Source organism: Neoarius graeffei, chromosome 19 (assembly GCF_027579695.1).
Source record: "Neoarius graeffei isolate fNeoGra1 chromosome 19, fNeoGra1.pri, whole genome shotgun sequence".
NCBI lineage: Eukaryota > Metazoa > Chordata > Actinopteri > Siluriformes > Ariidae > Neoarius > Neoarius graeffei.
The window spans coordinates 20,946,563-20,965,050 of NC_083587.1; the positions used below are offsets into that span (position 1 = coordinate 20,946,563).

The window sequence follows — 18,488 nt, forward strand, 5'->3', positions numbered from 1 at the left end:
CATCATGGAAATGGAAAGAACAGATTCAGCAGTTGATTGAAGGATATTTTTCTAAATACGATATGCATTTATTCATTAGCAAATAGATAGAAAGAGTACATTGTTATAATTAGTGTCTTATTTTCTTTTGGTTATCTCAAGACAGAAGCAGTGCAAACCCATAAAAACTGGATTTAATACTGTAGTTTGTTCTCAAAGCATCTTCACTGAATCCAGACTGTCTAAAATCTAAACTCCACATGCTCAGCCACAGAAGTTTGGCACAATCCACCGATGAATCTTGCCAGCCGCAATCCAAGCCAAACCTGAGCACGTTCAAGGCGCACCACTCATTTCACACTGTATCGCAACTGTTAATCCTGAAAGCCAATCAGCTAATCTCACAACCTTAACCAAAAATACACAGCTCAGACTAGATCCCAAGTTTACCACTCACCACAGGCCTGGGTTGCCTTTGGCAGTCTTGCAAAAGAAGTAACTGAAAAGCTCTTTGGAGTTAAAGTTTCCCAGCATGGCCGGAGAGGATGCGAGAGCACAGTTGGCCAACACATTCCTCAAGGGCTCTGCTAATCTCCGGTCACATGACTAAGGGGCAAATAATTCCCTGAGGAGATGGCAGATCAGGCCAAGCTTGGCTTCAGTTCCAGAGAAAGCATTCACATTGATACCTGTCCACTACTTATGCAGATCAGTGAAGCATGAGTGCAGAGATCACATTAAAGGGATTCTCCAGGGTTTATTCAACATATTCTCTATGAAGTGCATGTGTGATTATCACAGAAAAGGATGTTTAAACACGTTTCCATGCACTGACAGAAGAACAAACAAGCAAAAAACCCAAAACAAAACAGAGGACCTCTTTACTCCAAACTCCGTTATAATTAGCAGTTGTATTACACTATCCTTGACTTGCAAGTGACGTCAAAGCAAAATAGAAATCCGGATGTCGGCCATGTTGGTGGAGATACAATGCGGCGTCAAGCGACATTCCATACAAAACACAGTCACGCGTGCACAACTCTGTTTTTCCACTGCTTTAAGCGTTCTTTTAGCTCTGCCATATCTTTGTGCTGTATATGGTTGTGGTCACAACAGTACTTGTGACCGTGGCACGTTCCGATCTTTTAGAATTCCGTCTGTGATTGGGAAAGAGGGCGAGGAAACTCTGAGGCTTAGTACAGAGAGGAGACGAGCACGGCCGAACAACATCGGCAGGGCTGATCTAACAGAGGCTAAAACCAAAACAGCTCGTGTTTGCAGTAATCATTTTATCTCAGGTGAGATTCAAAAGCTTTCTCAATAATATCATGGAAGAATTTTATTTCGTGTTGCTCGAATTTTGCTATAAAATGAGCGTTCTCTTATCGTGGTTCACTCGGTCGTTGTTATAGTTTTAACATGTGTATTACCATTTCGCTTCTAGGAGCGCCAGCAAAATTATACAATAGAAACAATCCAGACTGGGCACCCACATGGGCTATGTTTCGTCCAAGGTCGGACTTGATTCTTCGGCAGCCAAACCAAATAGAACTCGATATCTGGGTACTCGATGGTCACTAGAAGCGTCTTATCTTCAGAAAAGTCTGACTTTTTAAAATAATATGGGTCAAAACCACACATATCTATCTTCTCTTTGTATCGAATCTTCACTCGACCGTTCAAATCATGGTAATACTGAGAAAATTCAGCACTGTTTACAGACACGCTTTCAGTGGCTGCCGTCCTATTTGCTTTGTATATCCACCATCATGGCGGACGCTCATGATGTAGCACATTTTGATCATGTGGTTGCAAGTCATCTATATGAAGTTTATTTTAATCTACATGTCCAAAAGTTTGTGAAGCCCTGACCTTCACATTAATATTTGATTATTTTGTTCGCCAAACTATTACCACAGACTTGAAAGCATGCAATCATAGCCTATAAAATGACTTTTTATGTTGTAGCTTTACAGTTTCCCTTCACTGGAACTAAGAGACCCAAACCTGTTCCAGGGATGGATCCAGATCAATGCACATGCATCGGTCAGAAAGATATGTGCACCACTTGGCATCGGTCACAGGGCGTTTGTTTTCTTTACCGCGAGCCAGCTAAATGGGCTACAGCCGCATTCAACCAACAGACCAATGATTCAGGATCCAGCAGTGATGTTTACGTGACCCAATCACCTGTATTCTCATGATACTTTGTATAGCGTGACCTGGGACAAAGAATCCAGGTCAAACCAATAAAATGTTCCAGAAAGAGGTCATTCTACCGCTAGCTTTGTTCTGCTGTTGTTGCATGATTATCAATGACAATGGTGATGAAAACACTGAAACAAGGGAAACTTGGAACATTTTTGTCAAGAAAGACAAGAAACGGTAAGCTATAGAACAGTTTATAATATCAGTATTATGAATGCCTAGCTAATAATGATATGTATGTACATGTGTCTCTTGATCATGTTGACAGAGGGACAAAGTTTCAAACTTACAAAAAGAAGACTTACCCAGGCCAAGCGTCGTTGCCTGAGTAAGCAGGCTGATTTATCCCTATGGACGTACATACTTAGAAGAACGTATTAAATATTAATAAATGAAGCATCGTTGTACATGAGACTTGATAATGTATATTATCCACCCATCCATTATTTGTAGCCGCTTATCCTGTGCAGGGTCACAGGCAAGCTGGAGCCTACCCCAGCTGACTATGGGCGAGAGGTGGGGTACACCCTGAACAAGTCGTCAGATCATCACAGGGCTGACACAGAGACAAACAACAAATCACACTCACACCTACGGTCAATTTAGGGTCACCAATTAGCCTAACCTGCATGTCTTTGGACTGTGGGGGAAACCGGGGCACCCGGAAGAAACCCACGTAGATACGGGGGAGAACATGCAAACTCCACACAGAAGGGCCCCCGTTGGCCGCTGGGCTCGAACCCAGAACTTTCTTGCTGTGAAGCGACAGTGCTAACCACTACACCACCATGCCGCCCTAATGTATATTAGCACATCTTAAAAACAAAAATCCATAGCAATCTGGTAAAATCTCATCTCATCTCATTATCTCTAGCCGCTTTATCCTGTTCTACAAGGTCGCAGGCAAGCTGGAGCCTATCCCAGCTGACTACGGGCGAAAGGCGGGGTACACCCTGGACAAGTCGCCAGGTCATCACAGGGCTGACACATAGACACAGACAACCATTCACACTCACATTCACACCTACGGTCAATTTAGAGTCACCAGTTAACCTAACCTGCATGTCTTTGGACTGTGGGGGAAACCGGAGCACCCGGAGGAAACCCACGCGAACACGGGGAGAACATGCAAACTCCGCACAGAAAGACCCTCGCCGGCCACGGGGCTCGAACCCGGACCTTCTTGCTGTGAGGTGACAGCGCTAACCACTACACCACCATGCCGCCCTAATGTATATTAGCACATCTTAAAAACAAAAATCCATAGCAATCTGGTAAAATAAGTGAAAATATTTCTGCAAGTGTGCATCTGTCAGATTCTTGGGCTGGATCTGTCCCTGTGTTCCAGCATGACAATGCCCCTGAATACAAAGCGAGCTCCATGAAAACATGGTTTGCCAAAGTTGGAGTGGAAGAATGCGAGTGCCCTGACCTAAATCCCAGTGAATACCTTTGGATTTGTCAACCTGAGGATTTCTCACCACCTTTTGACTTTAACAATATACTGGTCCATGACATAATGCTGTGTTAGGGTGGAGATATACAGTACTTGCTTTTAACTACGTGTTCGCATGTACATGATGGCTGCCTCATGTATCCTGTGTCTGTTTGGTGCATTGAACACTGGGGCAGTGTAGAAGCAGTTTAACCAAACACTAACCTCCTTGAGTGTTGCCATATTTATTGTTCACATCATGCAAATCTAAAAGTTCTATATGGTCTGAGTTCTCTGGTGTGTCCTCTAGTGGAATCCTCTAGTAACACGCATAATATAGGCAAGTATGTGAACAATTATGTTCACTACGCAGCCAGTTGGCAACACGAAGGCGTGGTTAAAAAGCAACTACATCTCTGCCCTTATACCCTCGAGGTATGTGTTAAATGTTTGAGCCCAGGTCAAAAATCAGCAGCACTGATGGTGTCTGAGAGGGATCTTCAGTAGGCATCTGACACATCCGAGTGGTAGATCAATAATTTATTGTAACTTCTTATATTATATGGACACAAGTGTTTTACTGGGAAATACGCCACTCATATTTTTCATACGAGCTCCAGCCGGGACATGGAGAACCAAAACTGTGACATAAATCTCTATATGTCACTTGTGAGGAAATCAGTGAATTGTTTTGATAAATTTAGGGACTTTTTGTTTGTGAATGTGTTGATATAATAAAAAGAAAAATCACACGTTGGCTTGAAGATATGAAGTTTATCTTCTCGTGTTGAAAAACTTGGATTTTTCATCTGATATACATCATGGATCTGAGTGACATCTTCTTCTTCTTCCAACTGCTCCAGCCACATGTGGATCTGTTCCACATATTTGATTTGGCACAGGTTTTACATCAAATGCCCTTCCTGTCGCAACTCTCCCCAATCTATCCAGGCTTGGGACCGGCGCTAAGTAGGCACTGGCTTGTGCAACCCCAGTGGCTGGGTACTTTACCTAACCTGCATGTCTTTGGACTGTAGGGGAAACCGGAGCACCCAGAGGAAACCAACGCAGACATGGGGAGAACATGCACAATCAACAAAGAAAAGGTCCCCATTGACCACTGGGCTTGAATTCAGAACCTTCTTGCTGTAAGGTGACAGTGCTAACCACTACACCACTATGCTGCCCCATGGACCTGTGACATATTTAAATAATATTGGCTGGCGTTGAGTGGTATATCAGATATATTCCATTCAGCTCGCATGATACTGAACAGGTTGAAGACGAGTAGCTGAATGGAATATATCTGATATACCACGAAAAAAGCCAAGATGATGATGATCATTATTATAATACATACACATTTGATGGAACAATTATACATTTGTTTACAAATTGTCAAACTGGCTCGCTGGCATGGAAGTTTTACGTGTAATACGTATCTTATGGCATTTTCAGTTCACTGCAACAGTTTACTGCGGGCACCACCGCCGAACAAAGAAATGCTTCTGAGCATGTGCAGCAGAAATTTCTCTCACTGAATCTTTGCATCAGCTCCAACGTGTGACGTCATGTCGTCTTGACAACCATGCAATATCGTAAACCATATTCAATGCTCATTCTCCATTGGATAGAGTGACATAATACACGTAGGATAAGCGGTATAACAATATTTTCACCACTCGAAGATACACTTCATATCTTCACACACACACACTTTTGTCTAGGCTGTTACACAGTGCAGAGCAAGACCCATCTTTGGGGGCTGGACATATGAGGTTCTAGAGGTCCAATTTCTATATAAATTTACAACTTTAAACAAATACCTTTTTAAAAAATGCATACAAAAGCAGTTGTTTGGGATTAACATTGGTGGAGTTTGACAACTGCCCTTCGAATTGAATTCTAAGAAAAACAGGTTTGCTGTTCTTTTCTCAGTACATCTCAAACATGTTAAAGTTTGATATATGTCATCCATAATAAATCACACATGCAGTACAGATGAAGTGGACCGAGACGAGGTTGAAAAACGACGGAGTATTCCTTTAAGCCAATGGTGAAACTCACTGTGCTCTCCATATGCACACTGTGCTGTGTTAGACTGTGCTTTTTACTGAAATACTAAAGCACTGTGAGTGAACTGAGTGTGTGTGTATGTGTGTGTGTGTGTGTGTGTGTGTGTGTGTGCTAGATCTAACGCAGCATCTTTAGTGTTCACTCTTGTGTAGGCTCTTCGGTATATACTGAATGACATCTGTAGCTCTTAGAAGACCAAAAAACAAACAAAAACCCCAACCCACAGCTCTTCTGAGATTTGCACAAATAGCGGTTATACACTTAACAGTGGTTGCATAATACTTGTGAATATTTAATTTCCATTTCATATTTCTACTTCTGTATATAATTTATGGAGGTTGTGAAGCCACTCTGAGTTATGGTGTTATAAGGTGTACTCATGTTCCAGGTACATTGCACACAGGTCTGTGCGTTAGCAACAATTTTTTATCTGCTCGATTTATTTCCTGTTTTTTTCCCCACGGAATCCTACAGCTTATGTAACTTTTGAATGTGATCCATCTGTCATTTTGTAGGTGTTTGGACAATGACATGATTTTATGAGTCTTTTATGAAGAAAATTCAACATTTTCAGAGCCCATTCAGTTAGCAGTTGATGCTAAGCGCTCATCTCATCTCATTATCTGTAGCCGCTTTATCCTGTTCTACAGGGTTGCAGGCAAGCTGGAGCCTATCCCAGCTGACTACGGGCGAAAGGCGGGGTACACCCTGGACAAGTCGCCAGGTCATCACAGGGCTGACACATAGACACAGACAACCATTCACACTCACATTCACACCTACGCTCAATTTAGAGTCACCAGTTAACCTAACCTGCATGTCTTTGGACTGTGGAGGAAACCGGAGCACCCGGAGGAAACCCACGCGGACACGGGGAGAACATGCAAACTCCACACAGAAAGGCCCTCGCCGGCCACGGGGCTCGAACCCGGACCTTCTTGCTGTGAGGCGACAGCGCTAACCACTACACCACCGTGCCACCCATGCTCATCTCATCTCATCTCATCTCATCTCATCTCATTATCTCTAGCCGCTTTATCCTTCTACAGGGTCACAGGCAAGCTGGAGCCTATCCCAGCTGACTACGGGCGAAAGGCCGGGTACACCCTGGACAAGTCGCCAGGTCATCACAGGGCTGATACATAGACACAGACAACCATTCACACTCACATTCACACCTACGGTCAATTTAGAGTCACCAGTTAACCTAACCTGCATGTCTTTGGACTGTGGGGGAAACCGGAGCACCCGGAGGAAACCCACGCGGACACGGGGAGAACATGCAAACTCCACACAGAAAGGCCCTCGCCGACCACGGGGCTCGAACCCGGACCTTCTTGCTGTGAGGCGACAGCGCTAACCACTACACCACCGTGCCGCCCATGCTAAGCGCTGTTATGTAATTTTAGTAGTTCTGAATCTTTTGTGAAGAATTTACAAACATATCTGAGGAAAATATTGATGTTCCTGACAAATCTGTCCTGCTTTTACTATCTGTTTTACTGTCCCTTTACATTTATAGTATCCAACAGTATAAAACATGCTAGCTATGCACTAGCTACCTTAAAGATCAGCATAAATGATTAGCTAGTTTGTTGCCTAGCAAGTGTTCTCATTACTTTAAGCACTTGAACAGCAAGTGTATCAAATGTCACACTTCTGCCCATGTCGAAAGCACAAGTTGATGCTTCATAACTTTAAGAAACTGTTCAAGTCTAGTGTACATTTTCAGAACGTTGAAGGAACATCGTTTTTGTAATGTTACAATCTAATCTTCTTAGAACCTGTCAAATACAATGTCAGTGACTCTGATAACGATCTGGTGTCTGAGAAATACCTGTGTTTGAGATGCGCCTCCAGGTCACAGCGTGGCATGCTGAGGGAGCAGACCGGTGTAAGCGGGCACGTGACAGACAGTTTATCCAGCAGCTTGTGCACCAGGATACTGGAGCGTCGGCAGCCCTGCAGCTGCAGCCTGGCACGATCCAGTGGGCAGAAGTCACGTTCCTGCAGGAAACTGCGCAGGCAGCGGGCACAGAACGTGTGGCCACACGGTGTGTCCAAGGGCTGCACCAGCGGCTGCAGGCAGATGTGGCACACCAGATCATCGTCCACCTCCAGCCTATAGTTGTACAGGTGGTTCTCCCAGGAGCGGTGGATCTGCCCACAGTCCGGACACAGGGCCTCTAAGAGAGCCTCACTAACCATGCTGGCATCCACACCTTCACCCAGGCTGCCCATCGCGCCACTCAACACGCACAACTGACTGCTTATGGGATCGTCCGCTCCATGGGCCTTAGAGACAGCACGAGAGAGATAATGTAAGATAAAGGTGCAGCAGTTAACTTTCTACACTGTTGACTTGAAGGACTGTCACCGCTCATAGCTGCTGGTGAGACCTTACACAAGAGCTTTTATTCTCAGACTGGATTCTGCCACACTAAAAAAAAAAAAAAAATCCATTGTTTATCCAATACATTTAGCCAATACAATATTGACATAAAACACTTTACGTACAGTATGTTCCAATACGCTGACTTTGTGTGTGTGTGTGTGATGTTGACTGATATGGGTGTGAACATTAGACACAAATTACCTCTGGCAACCTGTGATGTTTCACTTAACTTATCAATTTTATGTATTGGCAGATCATAAACCTCTGATACTGTGTTGAAAAATAATAATGGGTCTTGAACATGTCTTCAACATAAAAAAATACTGTAATCAGTAAGCCACAATAAATGAAACAAAGTCAATATTTGGTGTGAGACGAGCCTTTGCTTAAAAAAAAAAATAGCAGTCTCAGGTCCAGTGAGTGCAGTTTTATAAGGAAATAAGCTGTAGGTTTTACTGAGCATCTTACAGAACCAGCCCCAGTTCTTCTGGACACTTTGTCACACTCGCTTCTTCATTTTGCACCAAAACCCAGCAGCCTTCACTATTTTTAATGCATTTATTTATTTATTTATTTATTTATTTATTTTTGTCTGAAAAATGTTTTACATATTGGACAGTGATATGCTGCTTTCTTTACTGACATACAAACCTTTTTCTACAGCATTTAATTTTGTGCTGGAAAACTATCCATCCATTATCTGTAGCCGCTTATCCTGTACAGGGTCGCAGGCAAGCTGGAGCCTATCCCAGCTGACTACGGGCGAAAGGCGGGGTACACCCTGGACAAGTCGCCAGGTCATCACAGGGCTGACACATAGGCACAGACAACCATTCACACTCACATTCACACCTACGGTCAATTTAGAGTCACCAGTTAACCTAACCTGCATGTCTTTGGACTGTGGGGGAAATCGGAGCACCCGGAGGAAACCCACGGGGACACGGGGAGAACATGCAAACTCTGCACAGAAAGGCCCTCGCCGGCCACGGGGCTCGAACCCGGACCTTCTTGCTGTGAGGCAACAGCGCTAACCACTACACCACCGTGCCGCCTGCTGGAAAACTAATGTTTGGAAATCTAAAATGTTTTTGTACCAACTCAATCATAAAAAACAAAACAAAAAAACTATAACAAAGTTTTCCTAAAAATAGGATGCCTAAGACTTTTGCACAGTACTGTATATGATTACAGCACAGATTTATTTTATAAACATTAGCCTGGTTTCCAATTCGTACGTGCATCAGTAAAATCCAATCACATATTGGGGAAAAAAAGGTGCTCTATATTCCCATCCCTATTCTACAGTGCTCAGCATAAATGAGTGCACCCCCTTTGAAAAGTAACATTTTAAACAATATCTCAATGAACACAAACAATTTCCAAAATGTTGACAAGACAAAGTTTAATATCACATCTGTTTAACTTATAACGTGAAAGTAAGGTTAATAATATAACTTAGATTACACATTTTTCAGTTTTACTCAAATTAGGGTGGTGCAAAAATGAGTACACCCCACAACAAAAACTACTACATCTAGTACTTTGTATGGCCTCCATGATTTTTAATGACAGCACCAAGTCTTCTAGGCATGGAATGAACAAGTTGGTGACATTTTGCAACATCAATCTTTTTCCATTCTTCAACAATGACCTCTTTTAGTGACTGGATGCTGGATGGAGAGTGATGCTCAACTTGTCTCTTCAGAATTCCCCATAGGTGTTCGATTGGGTTCAGATCAGGAGACATACTTGGCTGCTGAATCACTTTCACCCTGTTCTTCTTCAGAAATCCAACAGCGGCCTTAGATGTGTGTTTAGTCATGTTGGAAAAGTGCATGACGACCAAGGGCACGGAGTGATGGAAGCATCTTCTCTTTCAGTATAGAGCAATACATCTGTGAATTCATGATGCCATCAATGAAATGCAGCTCCCCGACACCAGCAGCACTCATGCAGCCCCACATAAGGACACTGCCACCACCATGTTTCACTGTGGGCACCATGCATTTTTCTTTGTATTCCTCACCTTTGCGAAGCCATACAGTTTTGAAGCTATCAGTTCAAAAAACATTTATCTTGGTCTCATCACTCCAGAGTATAGAGTCCCAGTAGTCTTCATCTTTGTCAGCATGGGCCCTGGCAAACTCTAGGCGGGCTTTTTTGTGCCTGGGCTTTAGGAGAGGCTTCTTTCGTGGACGGCATCCATGCATGCCATTCCTCTGCAGTGTACGCCGTTTTGTGTCACGGGAAATAGTCACCCCAGTTTGGCTTTCTACTTCTTTAGATAACTGCAGTGAACTTGCATGCCAATTTTCTTCAACCCTTCTCATCAGAAGACGCTCCTGTCGAGGCGTTAACTTCCGTGGACGACCTGGACGTCTCTGTGAGATGGTTGCAGTTCCATCTTTCTTAAATTTGTGTACCACTTTTGCTACTGGGGCGGCACGGTGGTGTAGTGGTTAGCGCTGTCGCCTCACAGCAAGAAGGTCCTGGGTTCGAGCCCCGGGGCCGGCAAGGGCCTTTCTGTGCGGAGTTTGCATGTTCTCCCCGTGTCCGCGTGGGTTTCCTCCGGGTGCTCCGGTTTCCCCCACAGTCCAAAGACATGCACGTTAGGTTAACTGGTGACTCTAAATTGACCGTAGGTGTGAATGTGAGTGTGAATGGTTGTCTGTGTCTATATGTCAGCCCTGTGATGAGCTGGCGACTTGTCCAGGGTGTACCCCGCCTTTCGCCTGTAGTCAGCTGGGATAGGCTCCAGCTTGCCTGCGACCCTGTAGAAGGATAAAGCGGCTAGAGATAATGAGATGAGATGAGACTTTTGCTACTGTATTCTGATAAGTAAAGCTTTGCTTATCTTCTTGTAGCCTTCACCTTTGTGGTGTAAAGAAATTATTTTCTTTGTGGAATTCTGAAGAGACGAGTTGAGCATCACTCTCCATCCAGCATCCAGTCACTAAAAGAGGTCATTGTTGAAGAATGGAAAAAGATTGATGTTGCAAAATGTCGCCAACTTGTTCATTCCATGCCTAGAAGACTTGGTGCTGTCATTAAAAATCATGGAGGCCATACAAAGTACTAGATGTAGTAGTTTTTGTTGTGGGGTGTACTCATTTTTGCACCATCCTAATTTGAGTAAAACTGAAAAATGTGTAATCTAAGTTATATTATTAACCTTACTTTCACATTATAAGTTAAACAGATGTTATATTAAACTTTGTCTTGTCAACATTTTGGAAATTGTTTGTGTTCATTGAGATACTGTTTAAAATGTTACTTTTCAAAGGGGGTGCACTCATTTACGCTGAGCACTGTATATTAGAATTCCAAATATAAAGTCATAATAATTGGAGAGAGAGAGAGAGAGAGAGAGAGAGAGAGAGAGAGAGAGAGAGTGCGTGTGTGTGAGAACTTGCTCAATATATCCACCATTTACACAAATTCCTATCAAATTCCTATTCCTATCTGGATTGGTTCTTCTTTGCTCCTTCGTCTGTAAAAATATAAAACTATACACCAACCTTATGATATTGGGACTCATGGGACACCCCGTATATGTATGCACGTATATTGTACAAAGTCGTAAATGTAATCCAATATCAAAGACATATCAAGTGTCCTATGTTTGCTCTTATATATATATATATATATATATATATATATATATATATATATATATATATATATATATATAATGAGTGATTCCACGCTTATGGGTACTGAAATGGGGACATGAACTTATTTTTAAAAATTCACCTAAAACCATTTCTTTTTTATGATGAATGATATGAATGATATGTTAAAAGATAACTTTAATTTTCTGAGATGTAATAAAAACATATTTATATGCCTGTTGTGGACATATATATTCTCAATTTTAACAATGTAGAATTACTTTTTGAAACATAGGAAGGTGATGTTTTAGCAAATATAATTAATAAACATGTGTAGTAGAATAAACATACACATTCTTTCAATAAGATTAACATGGTATATAGCTAGATTGTAATTAATTTGTAACAGATGCGAGATGGACAATCGTAACAGAAGTAATGGAACAGACATCATTTTGGAACTCATAGGCTTGACTTTGGCATATAAATATGTTTTTATTACATCTCAGAAAATTAAAGTTATCTTTTAACATATCATTCATTAAAGATTACATGTTTTGTGACCTGATGGTAAAAAAAGAAATGGTTTTAGGTGAATTTTTAAAAATAAATTCATGTCCCCATTTCAGTATCCATAAACGTGGAATCACTCATATATATATATATATATATTAGACTTTTAAACTGAGCATACACTATCTACACTCAACCTTTCCTTGTTGCTGAGGAAGTACCCTTATCTTTCCTACCTTTAATATGTGTCTTTTACCTGGAAAAGTGGATATAGGATACCTTTAAAAAAAACGATTTAACATACATAATGGGATCATAATTAACTTACAGAGTTAACCTTGTGTAAAGATACACTACATGTACATTTCTACGTAAAATATCCACACTAAATCTACAAAAGGCGTATGCTTAATGGTATCACTCCAGCAAAGAATAAAGGTACAGTTGGATACCCCTAGTTGAGGGTGTATTAATTTACTAACTGCTGCTGCTGCTGCTACTACTACTACTACTACTACTACTACTAATAATAATAATAATAATGAACTGATGTAAAAGCTTCAGCATGGCCTGAGACAGTAAAATTATTTAATTCAATTCAAAGCATGTAAATCCAGGTATATCTTTCTATTTTATACAGTATGCTAACTTGACCAAATGACTTTCTGATTTAAGCCCCACAGTATGTTTGTCTCAACAGAGATACTCATCGCTCAGACTGAACAAAATATCACATATTAATTCTATAAATACAAACTGTCATTAAAATATGCCTTTCAGTACATTACAGTCCAAACTGGTGAACCCTTATCCTTTAATTTACAGCTTAAATAATAACTAACTGGCATTATATTGCCTCGAAATGATTCCTTTTGTTCGTTCGTGTGCATCCAAAACAAAGAAACATTCATCTGGAGCATCTCCGATTGTTCCGGATGATCACAGCATCCCGACAAACATTTTACCCGATTACTGATTCCCTGGCACATTTCCACTATATCAATATTACAAAAGAAAACGATGTCTATGACATCATTTGAGCAACAATAACTTATACTGTCCAAACCTTTTGGCAGCGAGCAGCTAGACAACTGTACCTTCATTCCTCCTTTCTGAGTATCCATGGCAACCAGCATCCATGGCCACCATCATGTTTCTTTTTGTTAAAAAAAAAAGAAAGAAAAACACGGGCGGAGAGTCTACTGTGTCTTTATCTCTGTGACTGCATGTCTCTGTCTCTTTATCTTGCAGCTGCATATGCATAATTCATGAGGATACAAGGCTCCTCTGTTCCCATAACAAAGCCTTGTCATCGTCTCATCACATACAAACACAAAAACACACACGGTATTCCAAGGATACATGCTCTGCATTGTTGCAAATGAAAATGAGAAGTAGAGAAACGTGCAAAATAGAAAGCAGCTTATGCAATCTTATAGGGTCGAATAGTACAGTAGAGTAACACCACATGTCTATGTTTTGAATGTTTTTAAACATTCCTAATGAGTTTATTGATCTGCCTGATGGTCCGAATGCTGATACTTCTGCACCTTCATCCTGACTGGATGTGTTCTGTGTGTGCGCGCGTGTGTGTGTGGACTGTGGTAATGAATGTAGGCTACTAAACGGCCTGTGCATATATTAATAAATAAATAGGACTCAGCAGTAAATACCCTAATTCGAACAAGGGCCTGGCTGCTGTATGTCCACCAAATAGAGGACATTACATTTCAGTGCACGTTTTCTAGTTGAACCTCTCACTGTATTTCAATCTGTTCAATCCTTAAACACAGAGATATTACACCGGCCTAGTGTATACACAGTATTAGGCACAAGGACATGTAATCAGAGTGCATGTAATTTGCGTTAGTGAACTCACTGCGAGTCAACAAAAATGGCAACTCCTGTGCAAGACATGACCTAGAAAGTCACACATTGGTTAGATTTGAACTTTCTACAAAAGGTTGTATCCTTTTTGTTTGCCATCATCATCATCACTCTCTCTCTCTCTCTCTCTCTCATGTGTCATGTTGCTTCTGTGGATATTAGATTCATCTTCCTTCCTATTGCCCTTGGCTGATGATGTTGATGATGCTGATGCTGATGGTGGTGGTGATGATGATGTCAGTTTGTCTGATCAGGAGCATCATGAAAGAAGCACTATATACGCTAAATGATCTCAGTATACAGAAATTCTAGGTATTTTTGTACAATTGCCAAGTCAGGACATAAATAATGACACCTTTCAGTCTTTGAGGCTGCAGACACATACTGCATCTAAAGGGATAGGATCAATTTGAGCTTTTTTCTTTCGGCAATTTCATGCAATTTTGTATATAACAGCTCGCTTCTCTCACTATTTTTTTTTATTTTATTTTATTTTATTTATGACACTCCTAAGTGTGTCTACACAAAGACAGTGACGTCTCATATAACAGCCTCAATCTGACCATTGCATTAGGAGTAAGATGCTCAACATGCAGTATATTATACTACCTTACCGTGCGCTTCCTCCTCCAATAAATTCCTGCCCCGAAAGGGGACGATATTGAGGATTTCGGTCACATCCGCTGCATCCGCTCCAGTCGCGACAGGTCTCGATGCGCTCCGGGGCCCCTCGACTTCCCTGGCATGGCCACGCCCCTTATCAACAGTGCTGCACTGTGATTGGACAGCCTCCGCCTCTTTTTTCCTTCTCGCCAGCTTCAAAGCCTGTCAAACTACCAGGCGTGTCCTGAAGCGTGCCTGATTAAAATACGACGGTTGTTAGGACGCTTAAAGCGCTTTTTTTCTTTCCCAGAACACATATAACATATGAAATGCGTTACATTAATACGTATTTTCATATCTGTTTTTGTATGAGTTGATGAACTACAAAGTAATTTCTAATTCGTTTGAATAATCGAAACAGGAAACTCGGTAGACATTAGGAACACTGGGTCCTAATTGGGTCCTCAACTGCACAAAACCAAAACAGTTTGCAAATGCAAAACGAATCGCTAATAAAAAGTTGATGTTATTTACATGTCTTTTGTGTAATGGCTGTGAATGATGATGATGAGCTGGAAAGGTAGGTGACCTCTATTTGTAAAAAAAAAAAAAAAAACCCTTGCGTTTTGATTCGGAGTAGCTGCATTGCTACGCTAAAGATAAGTTAGCTTTAGCTAGCTAGTGAAGTGTATTGTTATTTATTAATTTCTGCCAAAATGTAACACTTACTTTAATGAGTAAGTGTTAAAATGCGTATTTTTGCCTTTTCTTGTCAGAACCCAACATGTATACATCAATGCAAATGTTTATCTCTATTGGTACGTTTAAGTATGCAAATGAAGCATTTGCATATGCGAGTTGTTTTATTAGAATATATAATTGCGATGACACACCCCATAGTCAGAATTTCACCTAACTTAATAATAATAATAATAATAATAATGTCCTAATATAAAGTGTTGTACTATACACTACCGTTCAAAAGTTTGGGGTCACTTTGAAATGTCGTTATTTTTGAAAGAAAAGCACTGTTCTTTTCAATGAAGATCACTTTAAACTAATCAGAAATCCACTCTATCCATTGCTAATGTGGTAAATGACTATTCTAGCTGCAAATGTGTGGTTTTTGGTGCAATATCTCCATAGGTGTATAGAGGCCCATTTCCAGCAACTCTCACTCCAGTGTTCTAATGGTACAATGTGTTTGCTCATTGCCTCAGAAGGCTAATGGATGATTAGAAAACCCTTGTACAATCATGTTAGCACAGCTGAAAACAGTTGAGCTCTTTAGAGAAGCTATAAAACTGACCTTCCTTTGAGCAGATTGAGTTTCTGGAGCATCACATTTGTGGGGTCGATTAAATGCTCAAAATGGCCAGAAAAATGTCTCGACTATATTTTCTATTCATTTTACAACTTATGGTGGGAAATAAAAGTGTGACTTTTCATGGAAAACACAAAATTGACTGGGTGACCCCAAACTTTTGAACGGTAGTGTACTTTTTAAAACATTTGTGAGAAAAAAGGAAAGGTGCATGTTTTATAATAACAGATGTTGGTGGCCTGTGAATTCCTAACACACAATGCAATCATGTTCCTATTGTTCATGGCTTAGAAAATGAAGGAATGCTGCTTTTCTCCCATACAGACGTGCAGTGGAGGAGCTGCTCAAAGAGGCCAACAGAGGCAGAGTACGTGCAGAGACTATGGGTCCAGCCGGATGGTAAGTCCACCTCTTAGTACGTCCCTGAATGAATTTATCATCATACTTTCCCTGTAGCTGTCTTAATGAAGATGAAGCCCTTCCAATTCAACTGACTTTACTTCATGCCTGTAGGATGAAGTGTCCTCTAGGAAGCACCAATAAACGCTTTCTGTTGAACACCTTGCGCTTGTGTGCTGCCGAGCACCAGGCTGGGAGCCGGTCAGCCACACAGAGAGGAGCTGAAGACAGCTGGGAAGTGGGAGATCGAGGGTCACGTCACTGCCCTGAGGACAGAGGACATGGTTATAGAAAAGACACCAAATACAGAAGAGAGCGTGAGCGTTCTCATTCCCAGTCTTCAAGGCCCCGTGATTCATCTGTGAGTGAATTGGCAACCACAGACCATGCTCCCCATCACACCAACCAAGCAAATAGAACTCGTTCCCGGTCACCCATCAGGGAACGCCTTGCAACCAAAAGATCTACTGACAGAACTCAAAAATGATGCCAAGAAAGAAAATGTACTCTTTAAGGGCTGATTTATACTTCTGCTAAGATGCAAGAAAAACAGGAGAGGAGTTTAAGTGAAAAAACAAATGAGGTGACATGCACATCGCTAAAATCTTCATATTGCTCTTCATATATTGCTGAACAAATCCAGAGTGTTTCAGTAACTCTAATTCTTCACACTCACCTGTAAGTCACAAAACACATAGATGATTTAGTAATGCTCACAAAACCTGATTAAATGTTTTAAAAGAAAGACCCCCTCATTTGTTATCCAGTAATGCAAAATTCTTTACTGAATGTACTGAATGTTTACTGAAGCTGAATGTCAGTTAGGGGAAAATGTAGGTGCAAATATATATTAATTAATTGAAATATTTTTAAACATACACAATTAAGGCTTATATACTTTCCAGTTCTTTTGTTGTGTTTTTTTTCCCCCCCTCTGTTTTCCGGTTTGGTGCCGCTGCCCCCTAGTGCACACAGTCACCCTGTGGGCAAACCTGTTGGCAGATGCAAACGTTTGCACATTGACACCTGTGTAGATTTCCAGATGCAGAAGTACAAATTAGCCAGAAGTCGTCGTCTGTCTGGATTGCTGTTCGCTTGGTCAGGTGTATCACCAGATGCAGGGTTTTTTTATTTTTTTAATTCTACACTTAGCTTGTACCTTGAACTTGTCTTTACATTTTTAATGCCATGTACTGCATAGTTGAGCAATAAAAACTCTCATAATAAGCGTACTACACCTGATTTTCTCTGAGCAGAACAACTTTCTTAGTACTGTTAAACTGACTCCAGTCCACTGTTAGACAGCGATAATGCTGAAATAGAATTTGGTGCAGCTTTCTTCATTTGTTTCTTTTTCTTGAATATAGTTGGTTTGGAGAGGCTTTGTGCAAATCCCTGGAAAGAGAAGGCAAATGTAATGGGATTTTTTTATTATTTTTTTCCCCCTCCCCCTTAATGTGATGTAACATTGTTGTGGGAGATATTAACCCCCCCCCCCGATCTACACTTGTCAATGTCACATTCGCTTAACATAATACTGTATGTACTTGTCTAATCTCTACTTTTTCTTAAAAACCTTCAAGGATACTTGGTTTCATAAATGTAGGTGGTTCCCACTTTAGGGTTCCTGTGAAGGGCAACAGAAGAACCCATGAGAAGAAAGTTTCTTAAGACTTTTTTTTTTTTTTTTTTTTTTGTTAAGTGTACTGTTAAGTTGTATGTTTTAGGTGGATAAAAACAAAACACCACCACCACACTGGATATTAAGATTAATGGTAATGCAATAGTAATTATCATCATGTCTCTGATGTATATAATAGGGCAGTTAAGGTTCTGAACTCATGACCAGAATGTTGAGTTCAAATCCCTTCACTGCCAGAGAAGAAGCTTTAAATGTCAGCTGGTTTGCTCGCTTTACTTGCTCACTTTCTTTGCGATGAACATCTGAAATCGAATAGCTAATGCAGTGACACTACTTGTTTAATTTCAAGTCCTGAATTAATCATTAAAGGGTCTTAGAAAAATACAATGTTCTAAACGAGCCACTTTTGTCAA

General features: G+C 41.0%; 2 protein-coding genes across 2 annotated transcripts in view; one reads left to right on the forward strand and one right to left on the reverse strand.

Annotated features, from left to right (window-relative positions):
* The window catches only part of lnx2a (ligand of numb-protein X 2a), a 49,041-nt gene extending 34,230 nt beyond the window's left edge, over window positions 1-14,811 (reverse strand). The window contains exons 1-2 of the mRNA XM_060899846.1: window positions 14,722-14,811; window positions 7,536-7,993 (exon numbers count right to left, since the gene is read on the reverse strand). Of these exons, the coding sequence (XP_060755829.1) occupies window positions 7,536-7,939 (404 nt within the window). The 5' untranslated portion in view covers window positions 7,940-7,993; window positions 14,722-14,811. The remainder of the gene's footprint in view (window positions 1-7,535; window positions 7,994-14,721) is intronic.
* Window positions 14,812-15,167: 356 nt separating this feature from the next.
* Window positions 15,168-17,665, forward strand: si:ch211-140b10.6 (protein POLR1D-like). Its single transcript, XM_060900850.1, has 3 exons — window positions 15,168-15,290; window positions 16,359-16,433; window positions 16,548-17,665. The coding sequence occupies exons 1-3, from the start codon at window positions 15,259-15,261 to the stop codon at window positions 16,918-16,920; spliced, it is 480 nt and encodes a 159-aa protein (XP_060756833.1). The 5' UTR covers window positions 15,168-15,258; the 3' UTR covers window positions 16,921-17,665.
* The last annotated feature ends 823 nt before the right edge of the window (window positions 17,666-18,488 follow it).

Bases quoted from the DNA above. Each gene is read 5' to 3' on its own strand.
- si:ch211-140b10.6 (XM_060900850.1), top strand. From the start codon at position 15,259: ATGGCTGTGAATGATGATGATGAGCTGGAAAG. The intron at 15,291-16,358 runs GTAGGTGACCTC...TCTCCCATACAG, and splicing joins GATGATGATGAGCTGGAAAG to ACGTGCAGTGGAGGAGCTGC. The intron at 16,434-16,547 runs GTAAGTCCACCT...TCATGCCTGTAG, and splicing joins ACTATGGGTCCAGCCGGATG to GATGAAGTGTCCTCTAGGAA.